The 16,964-nt window shown below is 36.5% G+C and overlaps 1 protein-coding gene across 10 annotated transcripts in view; it reads left to right on the top strand.

Annotated features, from left to right (window-relative positions):
* The window catches only part of LOC112693404 (potassium voltage-gated channel protein Shaker), a 169,012-nt gene that overhangs the window by 73,878 nt on the left and 78,170 nt on the right, over positions 1 to 16,964 (top strand). For 3 of the 10 annotated variants that reach the window (XM_025568452.1, XM_025568450.1, XM_025568449.1), the window contains exon 1: positions 6,545 to 7,132. The exons of the other annotated variants lie outside the window; for them this stretch is intronic. In XM_025568452.1, the coding sequence (XP_025424237.1) occupies positions 7,026 to 7,132 (107 nt within the window). In that variant the 5' untranslated portion in view covers positions 6,545 to 7,025. Of the gene's footprint in view, positions 1 to 6,544; positions 7,133 to 16,964 lie in introns of those variants that run through there. 10 annotated transcript variants of the gene reach the window in all.

Here is a 16,964-nt window from a genome sequence, read left to right as displayed (position 1 = left end):
TATATATATATAATAATATTTTAGCATCTAAAACCTCCCGGAGGTACTACACGATTTTAAGAGCGAGCAATCAAATCTCGTGCATTTGAGTGACAGAAATCCGTAACACAAGAAAATATATCGCTTTGTACACAATAACGAAAGAAATTACATAGTTCCTGTGGTATGTTTAAACGAATTCGCATTGGGATTAGGCTCAACTATAATTGCAAAATACCTAAGTCGGCTATAAACATTTATTTAAAATTCAGTGCGCAGTTTGAAAAAATTGACGTATTAGGCCGTTTTATTATCATCATGATGACGAAATAACGCTGACGATCACCGTCATTCGCCGTTATTTACCGTTATTACCGTATCGTTAAATAGGTATTAGTTTTTTTTTCGCGATGATACGCGTAAACGTCGAACACCATGGTCGTAAAAACATCATTCATATTCATTGATTCGTATATTCTAATTTTCCACGAACAGTAAATTCGTATTAAGCTGGGGTCGCGCGTACGATAAATTTATACGATTTTTGCGAACTGTATAACATGATCATCCCTCGACGGAAATACTATTTTTAATTTTCATTATTTGCCGACGAATGATGGTTTATATGTAATAATATTAATATAATACGTACGTTTAACCGCGTGACGAACTATTACTAAGCCATTATAATGTTATGTTTCTATCACGCAAAACAGTGTTCAAAGTTTTAAATATAATCGCAAATGTATGTACGGCATGTTTATGATCCGCGGTACACCAAAGAGAAGTTTTGAACGATAAATCATCTTTTCGCGAAATCGACAATTATTTCTAATATCACCAATCGTTATCGTTCAATATCGAGCTTTTTTTGTAATATTTACTAGGTTGTGCAAAGCCTCAAAGTCGGGTCATCGGACATCGTTACTGTTTTATTTACCCAAAGATTGTATATATATATATATATATAGATGTATTATAGAGATTTCGCAGCGTTCCAATTTTATTTATTCGTCGCGTTGCATTGCAGATGGCACGCATCGTGTGATGTATTAGCGATGTCCGGCCGGTACGCGCTCTCGACGATGAACTCGGGTCTGCTGTTGGAGATTGAAACGGCCGAGGACCCAGGGCCAGCTCAAGGTATAGACGAGCTAGGCACCTGCCTAGAGCGGCACTTTAGTAGTAGCGGCATTTTCAGAATTGACTCGTACATTATTTTTAGTTCCATCGGTGCTTTATAAGAAAAATATATAAATTAATTCATTCGTGAAAAGCACTTACCTGTATAATAAAATAATATTTTCTATAGTTATTATATTACTTTATATTACGACCTACGCTGGGCGTTTTCAATTATTCCAAAATTATAAGTAACCACGCTTCCGCGATTTCCGATATTCGCAATGTCAATAGGTTTTGAGTAATAAAGTAATATAGAAATAATTTTTAAGTCTTTTTACATATCATTTTATACGTGAAATAAAAAAAAATTGTATGCAGATATGTCACATAAAAAAATAGGGGGAGGAGCTAAGTTAAGGTTAAGTTTAGAAGCTCAATTTTTTTTTTTTTTTTAGAGGCGGCAAAAATTGATTTTGCCTAGCACACTATTTTTGCTTGAGCCGGCCCTGCGTGAAAAGATAACATTAATTTTTGCGCACACGCTTCGGTCGCTTTCGGACGAGCTAGTGGAATTTGCATAATTCGCGCGTTCAACGTTTAAGCGCAGAGATTAGAAAATTCGTATCGAGGATTAAATTGTACATTATCGCGAGACGTATTTTATTAACAACACGATATTTGTCACTCGATCTCCGCGAGTCTGAGCGCGGTGCAAGACTATATATGTTAATATTTAATCGCTCGTGCTCGGTTATTATTATTGTACACGTTCGTATCGTCGGTGTATTGGACGTGCGAGATCGCTGTGCACGTGATTAATGAACGATGTTTCGCGGTATAGTACCTTATCCCCCGTGTAACCGTTTCTTATTTGCTCGGTGGTTTATTAATTATGATGCTGCGGTGACGTCGTTATCGCCATTTTAATTTACTCTAAAAGCATGCTTGGTGTTGGGGCAGGCCGATTTTTATTCATCACCGCGGTTTCATTCGAAAGGAAAAAAAATCGCGTTATAATTTTCGAGTATTGCTGACGATACCGGTATTAAAATCTCACAGTAAAATGGTGTGCGAAATTCGAAATTTGTCTACCGCGAGCGGACCGCCGCTAAAACGGGATAAGACAATTAAGGCGGGTTCGAATGATGGACACTCCTATTGTACATTTTCATCTGATGATATTATTTTTATTTTTTTTTTAACACTCTTTATTTTTCGATTTATCTTTCGTCGTTTACCGAATGAGACGAACGGTTTTTCGGTATTGATTATAGCCCGTTTAATTTCGCGTTTTACGGAAAAATATGGAATGTCGTATCGACGACGTGCTTCGTCTTTTTCTAAATCATATCGCGTTTTAATCAGATCGACTTTTATAATTTTATATTTTATGATCACTGAATAAAGAAAGTGCGTTTTCTACTTATATACTTACCTATATATATATGCATAAATAACAAATTCCATGTATTGTATGAGTTTTTTTTTCGTGTATCAAAATAGAATAAACCGGGAGCATCGAGTTAATAAATACTCGTATATTATCGTTAACCAGTGCACCAGCTAACAGCTCAACGTTTTATAAGTCAAATCTCAAAACGTAATTAATCGCGGACGGTATCCCTTCGAATACAGTTAGATTAACTGTTTAGTGTTTGTGTTCTTAGCTGCAAGTATACCGGGACGTCGGGTATTGATTTTAAAATGAAAGCAAACGTTCCGAACCTGATAAGTACTTGTATATAAATTCAAGCGGTACCATTATGTTGCATATTACATGATGATATCGTGCCTCCCGTCCAGATATTTATAAGGTATAATAATAAGATAGTAAAATTATTTTAAATACGAAATGTTTTTCAATTACACTAGGATTGATCTCCGTGAGGTATACCCCACCAAGTTGAGCTATTCACTCAAAACCGACGGCAATGTCTTTAAAAAAAATTCGATCGGTCAGCAAAACGTTGGCGTCGGATCCGAATGAATCGGTCCACGGGCTTACCGCGCGCCTAGTGATATTTTCGAAATCCGTCACTGTTGACTGGTATTCGCCTCCTCGTGTTCCCGTCGGCCCGTCGGAAGATCGCTCCCCCGTCCACCCTTGACTCACGCGTTCCCGGGGAGGCCCACGCTTGCAACACGCCTGTGGTTTCGCCGCACCATTCACTCGGGTTTAATTTACGAACGAAGGCGTTTGCAGAAACGGCAACAATCCCTTACGGTACAGTATCGGACGGTGGGGTCGTCGCAGTCGCGTTACGACGGAAACAATTATCGCGCGCATTCCGCGTTTTATTGCGTCTAGACTGGACGAGCGTTGTGCACCACTGGAGTCCCGGCAGGCTCCCGACGTACGAAACGAAAACAACACTAATAATAGTTATAATAATAATAATAACAGAAAAGTCGTAGCGGTTTATTTCGTGCTGCAAGCGGCTCGTGCGTTTTGTTCCGCGTTGTACGCGGATGGGTCGTCGTCGCGTAGACGTGTCACGACCATAAAACGTTCGTCGCGTGCGCTCGGCGACGTTAATGTAATGTACGCACTATTTTAAACTACTTTATTACGGTTTTATTTTTGTAATATCGCTTCCCCCACGTTTGCTCGGTGTTGAGAGATCATTAAGATCATTTTTCTTCTATCCGAACACGACCACGAGTCGTAGCATATAAAAATATAAGAACAAAAAAAAAAAAAAAAAATCACCAATAAAGAGGAGTACAAAATGTTAACACGTCCCCGTATTAATAAACTAGTATAGAAACAAAATATTATGCTGTACGGTACACATTTCTTCATCTATGATGTTGAGAATTATTATAATATTACTGTATACCTACTTTAAGAGTATATGTAAGTGGTTCGATGCTTTTTAGATTCATGTATAATACAGACTTTTTTTTTTTCACAAAATCAACAGATAAACAGGAGTTTTCACCCACAGTTGATGAATTTTATTTGAATTATTTAACTAATTTTATTTTTATACTTAAATAAAAAACAGTTTTAAATAATAACGAAAAAAAATATGCATGGGGTTAATTGATATTACAAGCTATTAATAAACGTATATAAAGTACAATAATATCTATAATCGTATGTTTTATTTACATCTACATCATGTGATCATAATATAATTACTAAATTAAGTGTGAGGACTAAATATCGTTTTCTCCGGAGTAGAAATTGTTTTTTTTTCGATCAGAAATAAGCCCCTGCGGAAAAAAAATAACTGAAAACCGAAAGCCTTGTAATCCAGTAATATATTCAAGGCATTCATTAGGTAAAAACTATAGAGTAGTTCAAACTGTATAAGTATATTGAGTTTAAATTGTAATTATATTAGATAGATAACTTTTTTTATGCCTATGGTATAATTATATTTTTTTTATGTACTCAAATTAATTAAATAAATAATGTGTATTTAGCTGCAACAGGATGAGTTAAAGTGCGGAAGGTAATAAATAATAATATTACTTACATTACTTATACAACAACTTAATACAATTATTTGTATAGGATCGAGATTCATGAGATGAATTGACAAATTTCAACTTAAAATCATACATTGTTTTTATTCTAATCGTCATTGTGAAAACAAATTTTGAAGAATCATCGTACACTTTTCTTCTTCTCGTCGTTGGACAATAGATAAAAATTTAGATTATTGTATTAGTATTATTGTACGTGCATCAAGGTCGAATCTGAAGTTTGTTGGAGGGGAGATGGGTGAATAGGAATATTTCAGAGTGATATTTATAGTACAATGAACACTTGACCATAATTTGAGTAATCATGAAAAAATAAGTACAGCGCCATAATTGTAGAATATTTATGTGTATGATAACCTATTGATAACATAAATTTATGTTTGATTCTTAGATTGTGTAGATGATCTAAAATAAATATTTATTATTTATATCTATATCACTGTATACCTATATCAAAAATATTAGATAAATCTTTCATAAAAAAAAACCTAAAGGGGGCGATAGCAACGTCTACCCTCGTTCATTGATGTTTATATTGTTTACGAACTGTCCGAACGAATATTATAACGTGTATTTTAAGTGTTGCTATGTATAATATTATTGTTGTTTTATTACTTTTATTATATAGTAATATCAATTGTCATATCACAGGGTGGAATCGTTGTTCGGTCAATAAATAATTAATTTAAATATTGAAAACTTTTTTCGTACACCACTCATTGGTCGAATACAGTGAACAAAACAGAGTGAATAGACTTTATCGACACAAGTTTTTGTTTATTACTAACCGCTTTATAAAAAAATATTAAGCCGCTGTAAGTAAAAATTAAGTAGTGAATACTCTAACACAAACTGAATTGCGTAAAATGTTAATTTTGAAGTAGCATTAACTGTTTTGTTTTTCATATATATATATTTACATTGATTAAGTGAAGCAAAAATGTTTTTATTTTAATGAAAATTAAAAAATAGATTTTAATCCAACTCGAGAGTGCGGAAAAAAACGTTTTTGGTGATTGATCATGTTGTGCGGCAAACATAGATGCATTTCTTTTTTTTTTTTTTTGAAATGTATGTACCGCACGGACTGAAACGAATCTAAACGAGAAAGAAAAAAATGCATTTTATTTTACTACCCTGGGTCTAGGTTGTTCATCTCCGACACCGACTTCGAACTTAAAGATTTCTTGTCAGTCGTGTCTTAATCTATAAGACTCAAATAACTTTTGGTCGCTCTCTAATCCAAATGCACTTTTCGTCTTTGATCGAACTCCGGAATCACAACTGATTAAGGCGATTCGAAATCATAAGATAATAGGCTCTTATCTGTTTCGCGACGCGAAATTCGTCGTTTAATCCATATTCGATCTAGCGGTACGGTTGAATCGTTTTGAAAAAAATCGGTAACAATCCTTCGTGCGGCGTATCTTTTCACCGACGGCTGGAGACGTCCCGGCAACGTGCGCACAGGTACCCTTAGCCGTACCCTGATTCGGTCCGAGGTTGATCGGTGTAAATATTGTTGGAGCGTTCCCGCGGAAAAAGCGGTCCGACAACGCATTATCGTCCGGTACGTCATGTACCGACCGCGGTAATCGGTATTCGGTTGATTGCAACGCGCGCGCTTAATAGACTGTGCACACAAAACCGTCGCCGCCGCCGTCGTTCGTATCACAGGGATACGAGGGGGGGGGAAGTGGGCAGACGTGCGAACGGGTGGGCAAAGTCGAACGAGTGTGTGGCGCGCGGTACGCGTGTGTGCATGCGTGCGGTGCGTGGGCGGACGAAACGAGCGGTGCTCGTCGAGGGGGTGGGTTCGGTAGGGGTAAAGCGCGGCGGGTCGGTGGGCGGCCGTGAGGAACGGTCGGCGGTAGAGGGGGGTGAGACTGACACCGCGACAGCTGCGCGCGCGAACACGTCTCGGCGGCGGCATTGTCCGTTTTGGCGGGATTCGACGAGCTTGTTGCTTGCGGTCCGCGCGGCCCTCGTCGTCGTCGTCGTCGTCGCGGTCGTCTCCACCGACGTCGTGTCAGTGCGATTCCGTTTCGCCGGTCGTCGGCAGTGGTGCGCGCGCGATATCTCCGTCGCGAGGACAACACAACCGGCGACGCGGTAACGGCGGCAACGATGATCGTAGCGCTATGACCGTTCCGCCGCCGGTGGTCGGTTACCGGTTCCGCGGGAAATCAAAAGCCGCAGCGCCGGTGCTACGGCGCCGTGCCGTGGCCGCGTCCGGAGCGCGCCGTCGTCCCGTAGTGACGTGTCCCGAACGCTGCGACTGTTGTTGCCGCCGCCGCCGCCGCCGGGCGCACCGGACCGGGTAGCAGTGGCGACGCGAGTACCGGACGACTGATAACGGGCGGGAAGCGGAAGAGAAAACGCAGAAAACAGCACACCGGTTATAGTGGCGTCGGAGCGGGTGCCGCATGGCTGCGGTGGCCGGTCTGTACGGTTTCGGCGACGATTCCAGAACGGTGGCCGCTCGGTTCGTCGAGAGACAGCGGCTGGCCAACAGGGATTCGCCCACGGACACGTACGTCTATCATCATCATCATCGTCATGTCCGCAATCATCATAGCCCAATATTGTTATCCGTCACTTCCCTACAACTCCCACCCCATTCACCTTTTAACCGTTTATCGTTATCAAACGCAACCCCGTAATGTTATTATGTATCACATGAAACGAGTATTGGTTCACAAAATAATTGTTTTAATAACACAGTCGCGTCCTGTTCGCGTGGTGTACATAATTACTATCGTTATTATGCAAATGCGCGTTTTCGACCCGACCTGTCGACGTGACGCGACCGTCGGCTATAGTGAAGACGATTCGTGCGTCCGTTTTCGGCTCCACAAATCATTATAAATTACGTTCATATTTCCCCAATCGATTTTCAGTATATTTTTTTTACCGCCCCCGAGTTTGTTGTTGTATTACTGCCGGCGACTCTTCGCCCAGGTAACGAGAAATAATGCATTTCGCTGTTTTTACGTTACGGTTAATTCGTTTTCTATACAATAGTAATAACAATAATAATATACACCTGTAAAAATGTCCTGCTGCGCGTTAAACCCACCCGTTCCCTTCCTTCCCGTCTAGCCATCACTATTCTTCTAACCATATTTCTCCCCACCGCTAAGCTAGGTCGGGAACGACGCTAAAAACACCCGTAGACCTGCTGCTGGAGCCTAACTGCACCGTCGACCGCGAAATTTCAACCCCGCGATGTGAACGCACGTTTGTTTTCCGTTCAGGCATACTGCGCCGCGCTTAATATTCCCTTCCAGCCGACGATCGCAGCACTCGACGTCCGCATTTACTGTGCGTGAAATGATAAAATTCCTCATTTTGCGAATACGTTATGAACTTTTTCTGTCTTCGTCCGTCTCTTTCACTCTCTCTCTCTCTCTTTCTCTCTCTCTCTCTCTCTCTCTCTCTCTATCCGTTTATTCACATGGTGTAATGACATACACTGCGCTTACACGTAACATCGCGTTTGTACAATATATGAGTGAACATCTAGCTTGTGTTTACATTTAAATATACACGTACAATGTTTTATAAAAATCAAATATGTATATAAATATATTCTACATATATATTTGACCGTGCGCGCGACGCAGTCATTTTTAATATATTTAAGTATCGAATACGCAGTGCACGGCACACGCCATTTAACGCCACTACCGCCGCATGTTCGAAACCGTGTTCTAAGATTTTAACCGGAGGGAAATCGTATAACCGTCGGATCCTCCTCCATTTCGGTCCACGCGTGCGGGGCGACGACGAGCGCGTAAAAGTTTATGCCTCGCGACGTATGTACTGAAATCCGTTGGCACATGAACACACACACACACACATACACATTCATACACACGAGTTCGTAGTGTGCCGTTGTCGTATACGTTTGATGTAGGTGTACGACATCATAAATGGGCTATTTATAACCCCTGTTGCCGGACAAATTGATACATGCGGTGATGGATCCGTGCCAATCGGTTTTTTTTTTTTTTTATCCTCGAGGAAGTAGATCCATAGGTCCCCGTAGTGTCCACCGACTGGCTTTCAGCCCTTTTGTACTACTGGATAATCCGTCGGCATGCTTTCCGTCCGATCCTTTCCACCTCTCATCACCTTCCTTTTCCCTGGTTTCCAACCAACGCATAATATACAGTTCTCGCGTCTTAAATCACTCTCGCAGTCGCGTAGTCCTTCGGACTGTACACGCGTGGCGTGGCGGCAAAATTCGTGTCAATATGCGTACGTAATAAACTATTACATGTTACGATTATAGTAATAAAAATAATACAATTTTTTTTTCATCCTTATTTCGACTTTTCTGCATCGTGACTTTCGACAGTATTCTTTTGTCTGCAACTAACCGATCATTTTCGCTAGTGCGCGCGTGTCACACACACGTTTCCACCGGATCGCAGACCACTGCTCCAGCCGTCGCCACCGCCAGTATTCGACCACGAACGTGCGCGGTAACAAATTTACGTTATTAACGAAGGAGGTCCGTTTTTAGGGTTAATCTACCGGATAAATCAGTCTTCAGACAGCGATAAAAGATGAAAAGAAGAGACGATACTTTATCAACTGCGCGTTTATATACTCATACCAGTTCTATACTGATACTACCATTATGGGATATAATCTTTTTTTTGCTTCAAACAATAGGTAGTAAGGTGCCCCAATGGTGTAAGGTATAAATTGTGTGTTTGTATATGTATATATGTATACATATAGTATATTATACTCAATTCTCTAAGGGTGAAATCATATTTCGGTCCATTAATTTTCGCTGGTATATTGATTTTAAATTCAAAACATATAAAACAAAAATTATCTCAAATAAAAATCATTTTATTTTTTTTACTCGGTTGTAACCTATACTATGTTGTACGAATTTGTTATAGATGTTGCCTATATATTATCTGCCATAACAATAAAAAACATTGATAAAAAGCTGTTACCGTATGCACACGTGAGATCCGAGGAGAAATTGATTTTTCACGTAATTCGAAACGAATTCCAACAACGTTCAGTCACACTTGTAGCACTTTTCATATTTTATTTCAATGTCCCGTATACGTGTATATACTCGAATGTACACGTACGAGCATAATGTGTGCCCGTGTACACGTCTATACATACATGTTATTCTCAAACAATGCGCTGAACTATTCCGATGAGTGATGACAGCTTTTTGTTGAACGCGTAATATTTGATCTGACTTTGAACGCACCGTTTGCGTAATACCTTCCGCGTTGTACGAGTATATTTTTATTATAACCTAACCCGTTTCGAAAATCGAAGCGTTTGATGAATGACGATGTTGTGGTGCGTTACGTATACCTGACAGCGCCCGTTCTTTTACGACGAAAATGCGAATTATTTTCTCGCGCGTACACCGCCGCCATTCCGCTAGTCAGTCGGTTGTATGTACATATATTTATTTTTTTTTTTTTTACGACCACTCAGGTTAAAGTGATTTGGGTCGACGCCAACGATCTTAAGGTCTGCGATTATGTGACCAACGTAATTTCGAACAATCTCGGCGAGGGTAACAATATTATTTTAATTTTATTTTTTTATCCTTTTAATGTCTCAACATAATAATTACATTTGTACATTCGAAAACCCAGATTGGTGTACCGTTAAAGGATACGGTGCGTGCGCATACAACGAATACAATACGTCTATAAAGCGTTCGGAAAAGGCGACTCTGTGCAAAGTTTTCGGTAACCTATTGCTGTCAAGGAACTTTTCGCTGCTATTGCGACACCACATCGTTAACCGAACAATACACTTAACGTCGGATAATATTTTTCATTCATAATCTAATTTATTGGTGGCCGGGCGTACATGTATGTCGCACATTAGATTGATGTGAATTCGTACTGCACGTATATATTGTTATTGTATAATATATTTGTCATAGTATCTGCAATGCACATTCTGCATGTACTTCGGTTGTTTCCGAACAACGGTTGACCACCGATCTATACTGACGTTATTGTCGGCTTCGCAACGCGTCTACCGTAACAACGCGCGTTGTTCCTGATGATCACCACGAGTATTATTTCTATACGCGATGTGCGGCGGTCGTTGGGACGTGAAATACGTATCCGTCCGGTTCTGACCGGTGCACGGGCGTATTGTAATATTTGCTCACACTTCACTTGTTTTCTGTTATAATAGGTTTCACCTCAAAGGTCGTTTTAAATACTTAATCATGGCACTTCCGCAAACACTTTATTTCGCACAACAATCACACGTGCGCGCAGCTACCCTTACTGTTTCCGAATTAATTCTAATAAAACGAGCAAATACCCGCGCGTAGTAATGTTCAAATAACCCGAGTTAAAATTATTCGCGAAATTCTTATTTCAACGATGAATATTTTTTGATTATAAACTGCATTATAAATATGCACGCCAATATAATTAACGATGAATATGAAAATTAAAATTCCCTAGTACTTTTCTCGTAAAGTGTAAAATAAGCACAAGTACTTTCAGTGATAACGAGAAATTTAATTATAATATAAATTATTCGTTAAATTAATTTTACTTATTTTTTTTTTTACCAATGGCAAGAGAGGTATTATTCTACATATTATCCAATAGAAACCCATTCAAAATATTATCATGATTATAACTAAGCCGATACATTGATATCTAAGCGCAGATTTTGATTTTATAAACATTATTTAATTATTAAAAATATTATATTCAATATCCTATCAACAGTTGTTTGCTTGGACTTGAATTGATTCTGAATGTTTGTTTGCATAAAAGTATTTTACAGTATTATTACTGTATTATTATTTATTACATTAAAAAAAATGTAAGTCAGTATTTTATTACCGAACCTAAGTTTGTCAATAGTTCCTTCTTTAAAATTAGCTGTATAACAAACGCAATGCTATAAATAATTGAATATTCCGTTTATACAAATTTTTATCTTATAATAGTTTTCTCGTGTATTGTAAAATCCAATTAAGAATTTTAAATTAAATAACAAAATTTATACTTATGTTTTGTACTCCTGAATTGTATATACTATTAACATCATATTCTAGATACATGCCACACTACATTATTACTTTTTTGTACTACATAAAGTGTTTCATAGTACTCTCGATTTTAAGTTCATATTTAGACGTTATGTAGTTCTTTAAATAATTAATATTTCTAACAATAAAATTTTAATGCACAACTTCAAAAATCTTTTGAAATCATCGTTAAATGTTTATCTATTCGTATTATTACTCCTGATTATTATTGCGTTACATACAATTTATAAGTAATTATGTATATTATATAGGTACACGAAATCATTTAAAAGACTTTTAGTATTTTAAAGTTAAATGTTGACAGTTTCGTTTCAATAAGTTTACTAAATTATGTTATGTCTGACGTTATACATCATTTTAATTTGATGATTTTTATGCTTTACGCATGATATAAAAAAATAAAGGAAGACTTATGGCTTTGAACAATGATATATATTTCTGTACACTCATAAATAATTGACTAAAATGTTTGTCCACAGTAAAAAGGTCTATCGATTACAAATCAAATTCATATCATACCTAAAACAACTATATATGCGTGGTATTGTTGAAAAATGGAAAAGTCAATGACAGAAAACAATGCTGGTTTTTGATTTATTTCTTCTCCTAAAACAACCTGCGTAATCGATGTTACCTAATTGTGCACTTACCACTAAAATAATATTAAAATAGTAACACGCGGTGAGAACCGTGTTGGAAATCATAAAGTTTTCGCAACGCGTATACTCTTACTTATAGATTTATTATAATCAACGGAAAACGAATAATATTGTACTGTGGATGGTAATAATAACAATAAAAGTAAAAAAAAAAGTACAACCCACGGGTAAAGGGATTGTCAAAATGTTCTTTTTTAGTCTCTGGTCACGCATACACATATATTCCATATCGATTATTATACCGTTGTATATACATATATTTAATGTACCTATGGAGAGTGGTAGCAGTTGCCTTGCAGTGTATTATTCACAAATAGTTCTTCCACGGTAGGATTAAATCTATAATTCATCGCAAAACCTTAGTAATTTTTCACGACCGTATTACGCCAAACGCCACGATAATATACGTACAGGTATACGCGCTCCAGTCGTCGAGGAGGTGACTCTGGGATCCTCTTGAATTTGCGGAATACGTTAAAGTAAAATACAATTATGATTTTACACATTGGGAATAATATTGTCGCCGTAACGTTATTATAAACGGCCGTAGTGGCGTGTTATCACTGAACGCACACACAACAAACATAGGTCTTAATGTTTTGGAGTAGCTATAAAGTAACAGTAATAACTAACAGTAATAATTTGCACACGGAAATCATGTTGATCGTCGATCGTTTGTGCTTGAGGGATTGGACATACTTTCTCGCGGTCACCATACGAATGGAAATTTTACGTCATCAGGCAATCATCGGTTGTAACTGAAAACATGTAGTTTCGAACAAAATATTGAAGTACACTAATACCATTACGTCGGTCTCGGACATCGCATTGCGTTGTCGTAATCGTATTCTATTGTACGCGTATATTTTTCGCATTTTCTAATAAAATAGTATTTATTTTTTTATAACATATGCGTTTACGATAATGCACTTGTAATGTGTACGGCGAGAACAACTATTGTTGCACTAAACGCATTATTGTTTAGTCACACAGAACCCCAAACCAGAAACGCATATCATTATTATTATTGTCATCGGACACCCGTTGCCTTGTCCGTTTCGAGATCCCAGAAGTCACCGAACGGTTCTGAATCTGCGCAGTATCAATAACGGATTATTCGGTACGCAACGTTTCATCGCGGACATTTGAAACGTTACGCATCGTGTACGTGCTCACGGTGTCGCGGAACGCGCATCGTTATATGTGAATAAAACGAAATACAGCGTGGGAACGAGCGAGTGCCTACGTTTTCTCCGGTTTAGAACTCGCTGGGGTCATTGAATCGCTTGCTCTTAATGTTCGAATCAGAAAGCGAATTTTCACAAAACATTATATATTTCTAAATGTACGGTAAAATGTTACCTTTTATCCGTTAGCAAAGGCATCAACCCATTGACCCAACTCTAAGTCAACTGCAGTTCAAATCGTGCTTGTGCACCATATTTTTTTGTAATGACTCGGAGTATTATAAGCGTAAATGATATTGTTATGTTTAATATTAGATAACTCGAGCGCGCAGCTGCGCCCGAACGTAGCGCACGAGAAACATTTTATTCACTGGAAAACATGTAATATTATACGAATTACTCGTTATTATACAATTATAAACGCACGATCGTGTTATAGTTATACCGTTACGTGCATTTTAGAAACGATATTTTTGTTGTGGTTTTAATTAATTTTATTCGAATTTAATTAGTCAAATGTACTGCAATTGTTCGTATGCTATACACTTTACGCAAGAAATAATTCCTTAATTTACAGAATTTCGTCGACTGTAACAAACAAAGTACATGTTGGACAACGTCTGTGTTTTAAATTTGAGTTCTAAAGAGTGAAAGAGTCGTGAAACAACTCATTGTCTGTCGAGTATAATTATTTTTGTAAAATAGAAACCTACCTACTAATAATGAATACTTTGTAAAGAAAAAAAATAGTCCATTATTGAGAGGTTTCCATCGAAGTTTGCAAACGAATATTCTTAAAGCTAAAATTCGACCCTATATAATTTGAAAGTTTTTACAACTCTATTTTTGTTTATTATTTATGTAATACATTTTATGTAACTGCAATAAATACAATTGGTGATATTTTAAATATTTCCTTCTACATTTCTAAAATGTAAGTTTCGTCTGGGCGAATGAGGTTCTTTGAATTTTTTTGTTCTTTCAATGTTTATTTGCAATATATAGGTATATTTATTTATTATCATTATAAATCATATAGAATACATTATGTACACAATTAAATTCAAGTGCTTTTTTGAGTGTTATACAAATTATGTAAAAAAATATACCACCAACGTATTTTAATTGCGTTTTTGTTTATTTAATTTGGAACGTTCAAGGTAGCACATTTTCACTGCAAGTCTTATACGCATATTAAAAGTGTATACATAACATTATACATTATGTCCATTAGCGAGAGGACAATTTTAGATTTAGTATCAGCCGTTGACGTCCATGTGTCTATTACCAAGAGTGTTCATTTATATTAATTAATGGAAGTCTGTCGGTGGCGTGCTCAGAATATTTCCAAAGGGAATTGGAATAATATTATTTTTTTCACGTGTGCTGTGTTTTAGGACACAATTCTTTCTGAAAATATAAGAAAACCGAATTCAATTTGACGCTTTGAAGGTGAGGACTTATCATTAGTCTAGATGGAAAAATCTGTTCTCGAGATGCCTTCGAACTCACCACCTTTTGGGAAATCACAAATGTGCTCACTAGTCGGTAATGTAGATAGAGTTTCCATAATTGATTTTACTCTGCGATAGTTAAAAAACCGAAATATTTTGCATTCGATCTTGTCGGATGGAAATCTAATCTTATTATCCCTGATGTTTATTTAGTCGCACAGGACATTACAGGAGATTTTTCTACGTGTCCAGCGTATATATATTTACATGTTTACCTTCAAATATGGAATATTTACTTTAAGTTCCATCTAAGGCTTAAAAATATGTGCACCTATGCATTAAATTAATTAATATTTTCCAAAATTAATTACACAAATCATGATTGTTATCGGTCGAAGTTTATTATAAAAAGTAGCCCATAGCGCGTGAGTAGTATGTAGAGAAAAAACGAGACGTGTATTCACTCTATTGATATAGATTTAAAAATACCGCTACGTTATTTGCCAAAAAATTAAATGATGTTAGTTTTTGAATCAAAATAACTGACGATAATGCGATTTTATACGACTATCACGAAAAAAGTTTTAAATAATTTCTTCAGTGCACTAACAACATAATTTTATAATAATACACATTCGTGTACGATGTGGTTATTTTATTAATACAAACAATATACCAGTGACCTTTAGTGCATAAATAATTTAAATGCTCGTTATTCGTACACTTTTAAACGGTTTTGTTCGTGAGCGCAGAATAAATACATTATTAACAACGATGAATGTAAACATGATCGCCATTCAAAATTAGACCATATTATCTCTTTTATTTTACTAGGATATAATATAACGTTATCAAATTAGCCTTACGTTGGCATAATGTCTGTAATTTCAACGCGATAATTACATGAATTGGCCGGCCCGTGTCAGTTTGCAATTTGCTGTTTTCATAATAATAATATATCAGTTCGATCTAATCTTATAAAATGACACTTTTAATTTATATTTTGTAGAGAGATATAGTCGCAAAGAGTTAAAAGGTATATTAAGTATAGTGGATTTATAGTGGTTAGAGATATTAGTAGATTAAAAAAAAAAAAAAAAAACAATAAATAAGAAATAAACAAATGTATACATTTATTAATTTAATTATTAATTCTACTATTCTTATCCATTTCTTCAAAAATATTTTATGAGATAAGTATAATTCACTATGACAAAATTGTTATACGAAACGTAAATAGGAACTTGTGTACAAAACGACGGTACGTCTAAGTTGCAAACGAAAGAGCAAACGATTGCCTTCGTTAATTCTTTCATCCTACGACTCGTATAAATATAAATACTTGATTTAGTTCCGTGCTCGAAAAAGCTTATTATAATAATATTTATCGTGATCAAAATCCTCACACATGGTAAAGCAATACATGGCTCATAACATAGATGTATTACGTATCACCTAGCAAACACGCATTACCCTATTTTAATTATTCAAAAAAAAAAAAACATTTGAATTCGTAAATATATATTTCAGATCCAGCAAATACTCATGGTTTTATTTTTGAATCGAGGTTACAATAAATTTCAATTGTTAGACTTTTGCGTGTGGTACTTATCGCACGATGTCTGTAGTACGAACGTACGGAAAAACTCTTGTTGACACTTTGGAATAGTAACTATGTACTATAATGGTTATTTTCTGTATTATTTACGAGAAAAAAAAACAAAGCATCATAAAAATGAATTTTACTCTCAGCTACTTTGTATTACGTCGTGAAGGAAATTACTTTTAAAATGTTCAGCGCCTTATTTCCTTTGAATTGTTTTCGTCTTGGTATTTTATTTTCTCTAGCGTTTTTAAAATTTTTTCTTACAATTTTTTAAATAAATAATATATATAGAACATTGTAAAATCTATAATCGTATATAACCAAAATTATGTTTTTATTTCAAATTTGGATACTACAAAAAACCAACAAAGGGTC

This window comes from Sipha flava, unplaced genomic scaffold, assembly GCF_003268045.1.
Source record: "Sipha flava isolate LNK unplaced genomic scaffold, YSA_version1 86_pilon_pilon, whole genome shotgun sequence".
Classification (NCBI taxonomy): Eukaryota; Metazoa; Arthropoda; class Insecta; order Hemiptera; family Aphididae; genus Sipha; species Sipha flava.
Note: the sequence above shows the minus strand (reverse complement) of the source record. Positions and strands in the feature narration are given on the sequence as shown.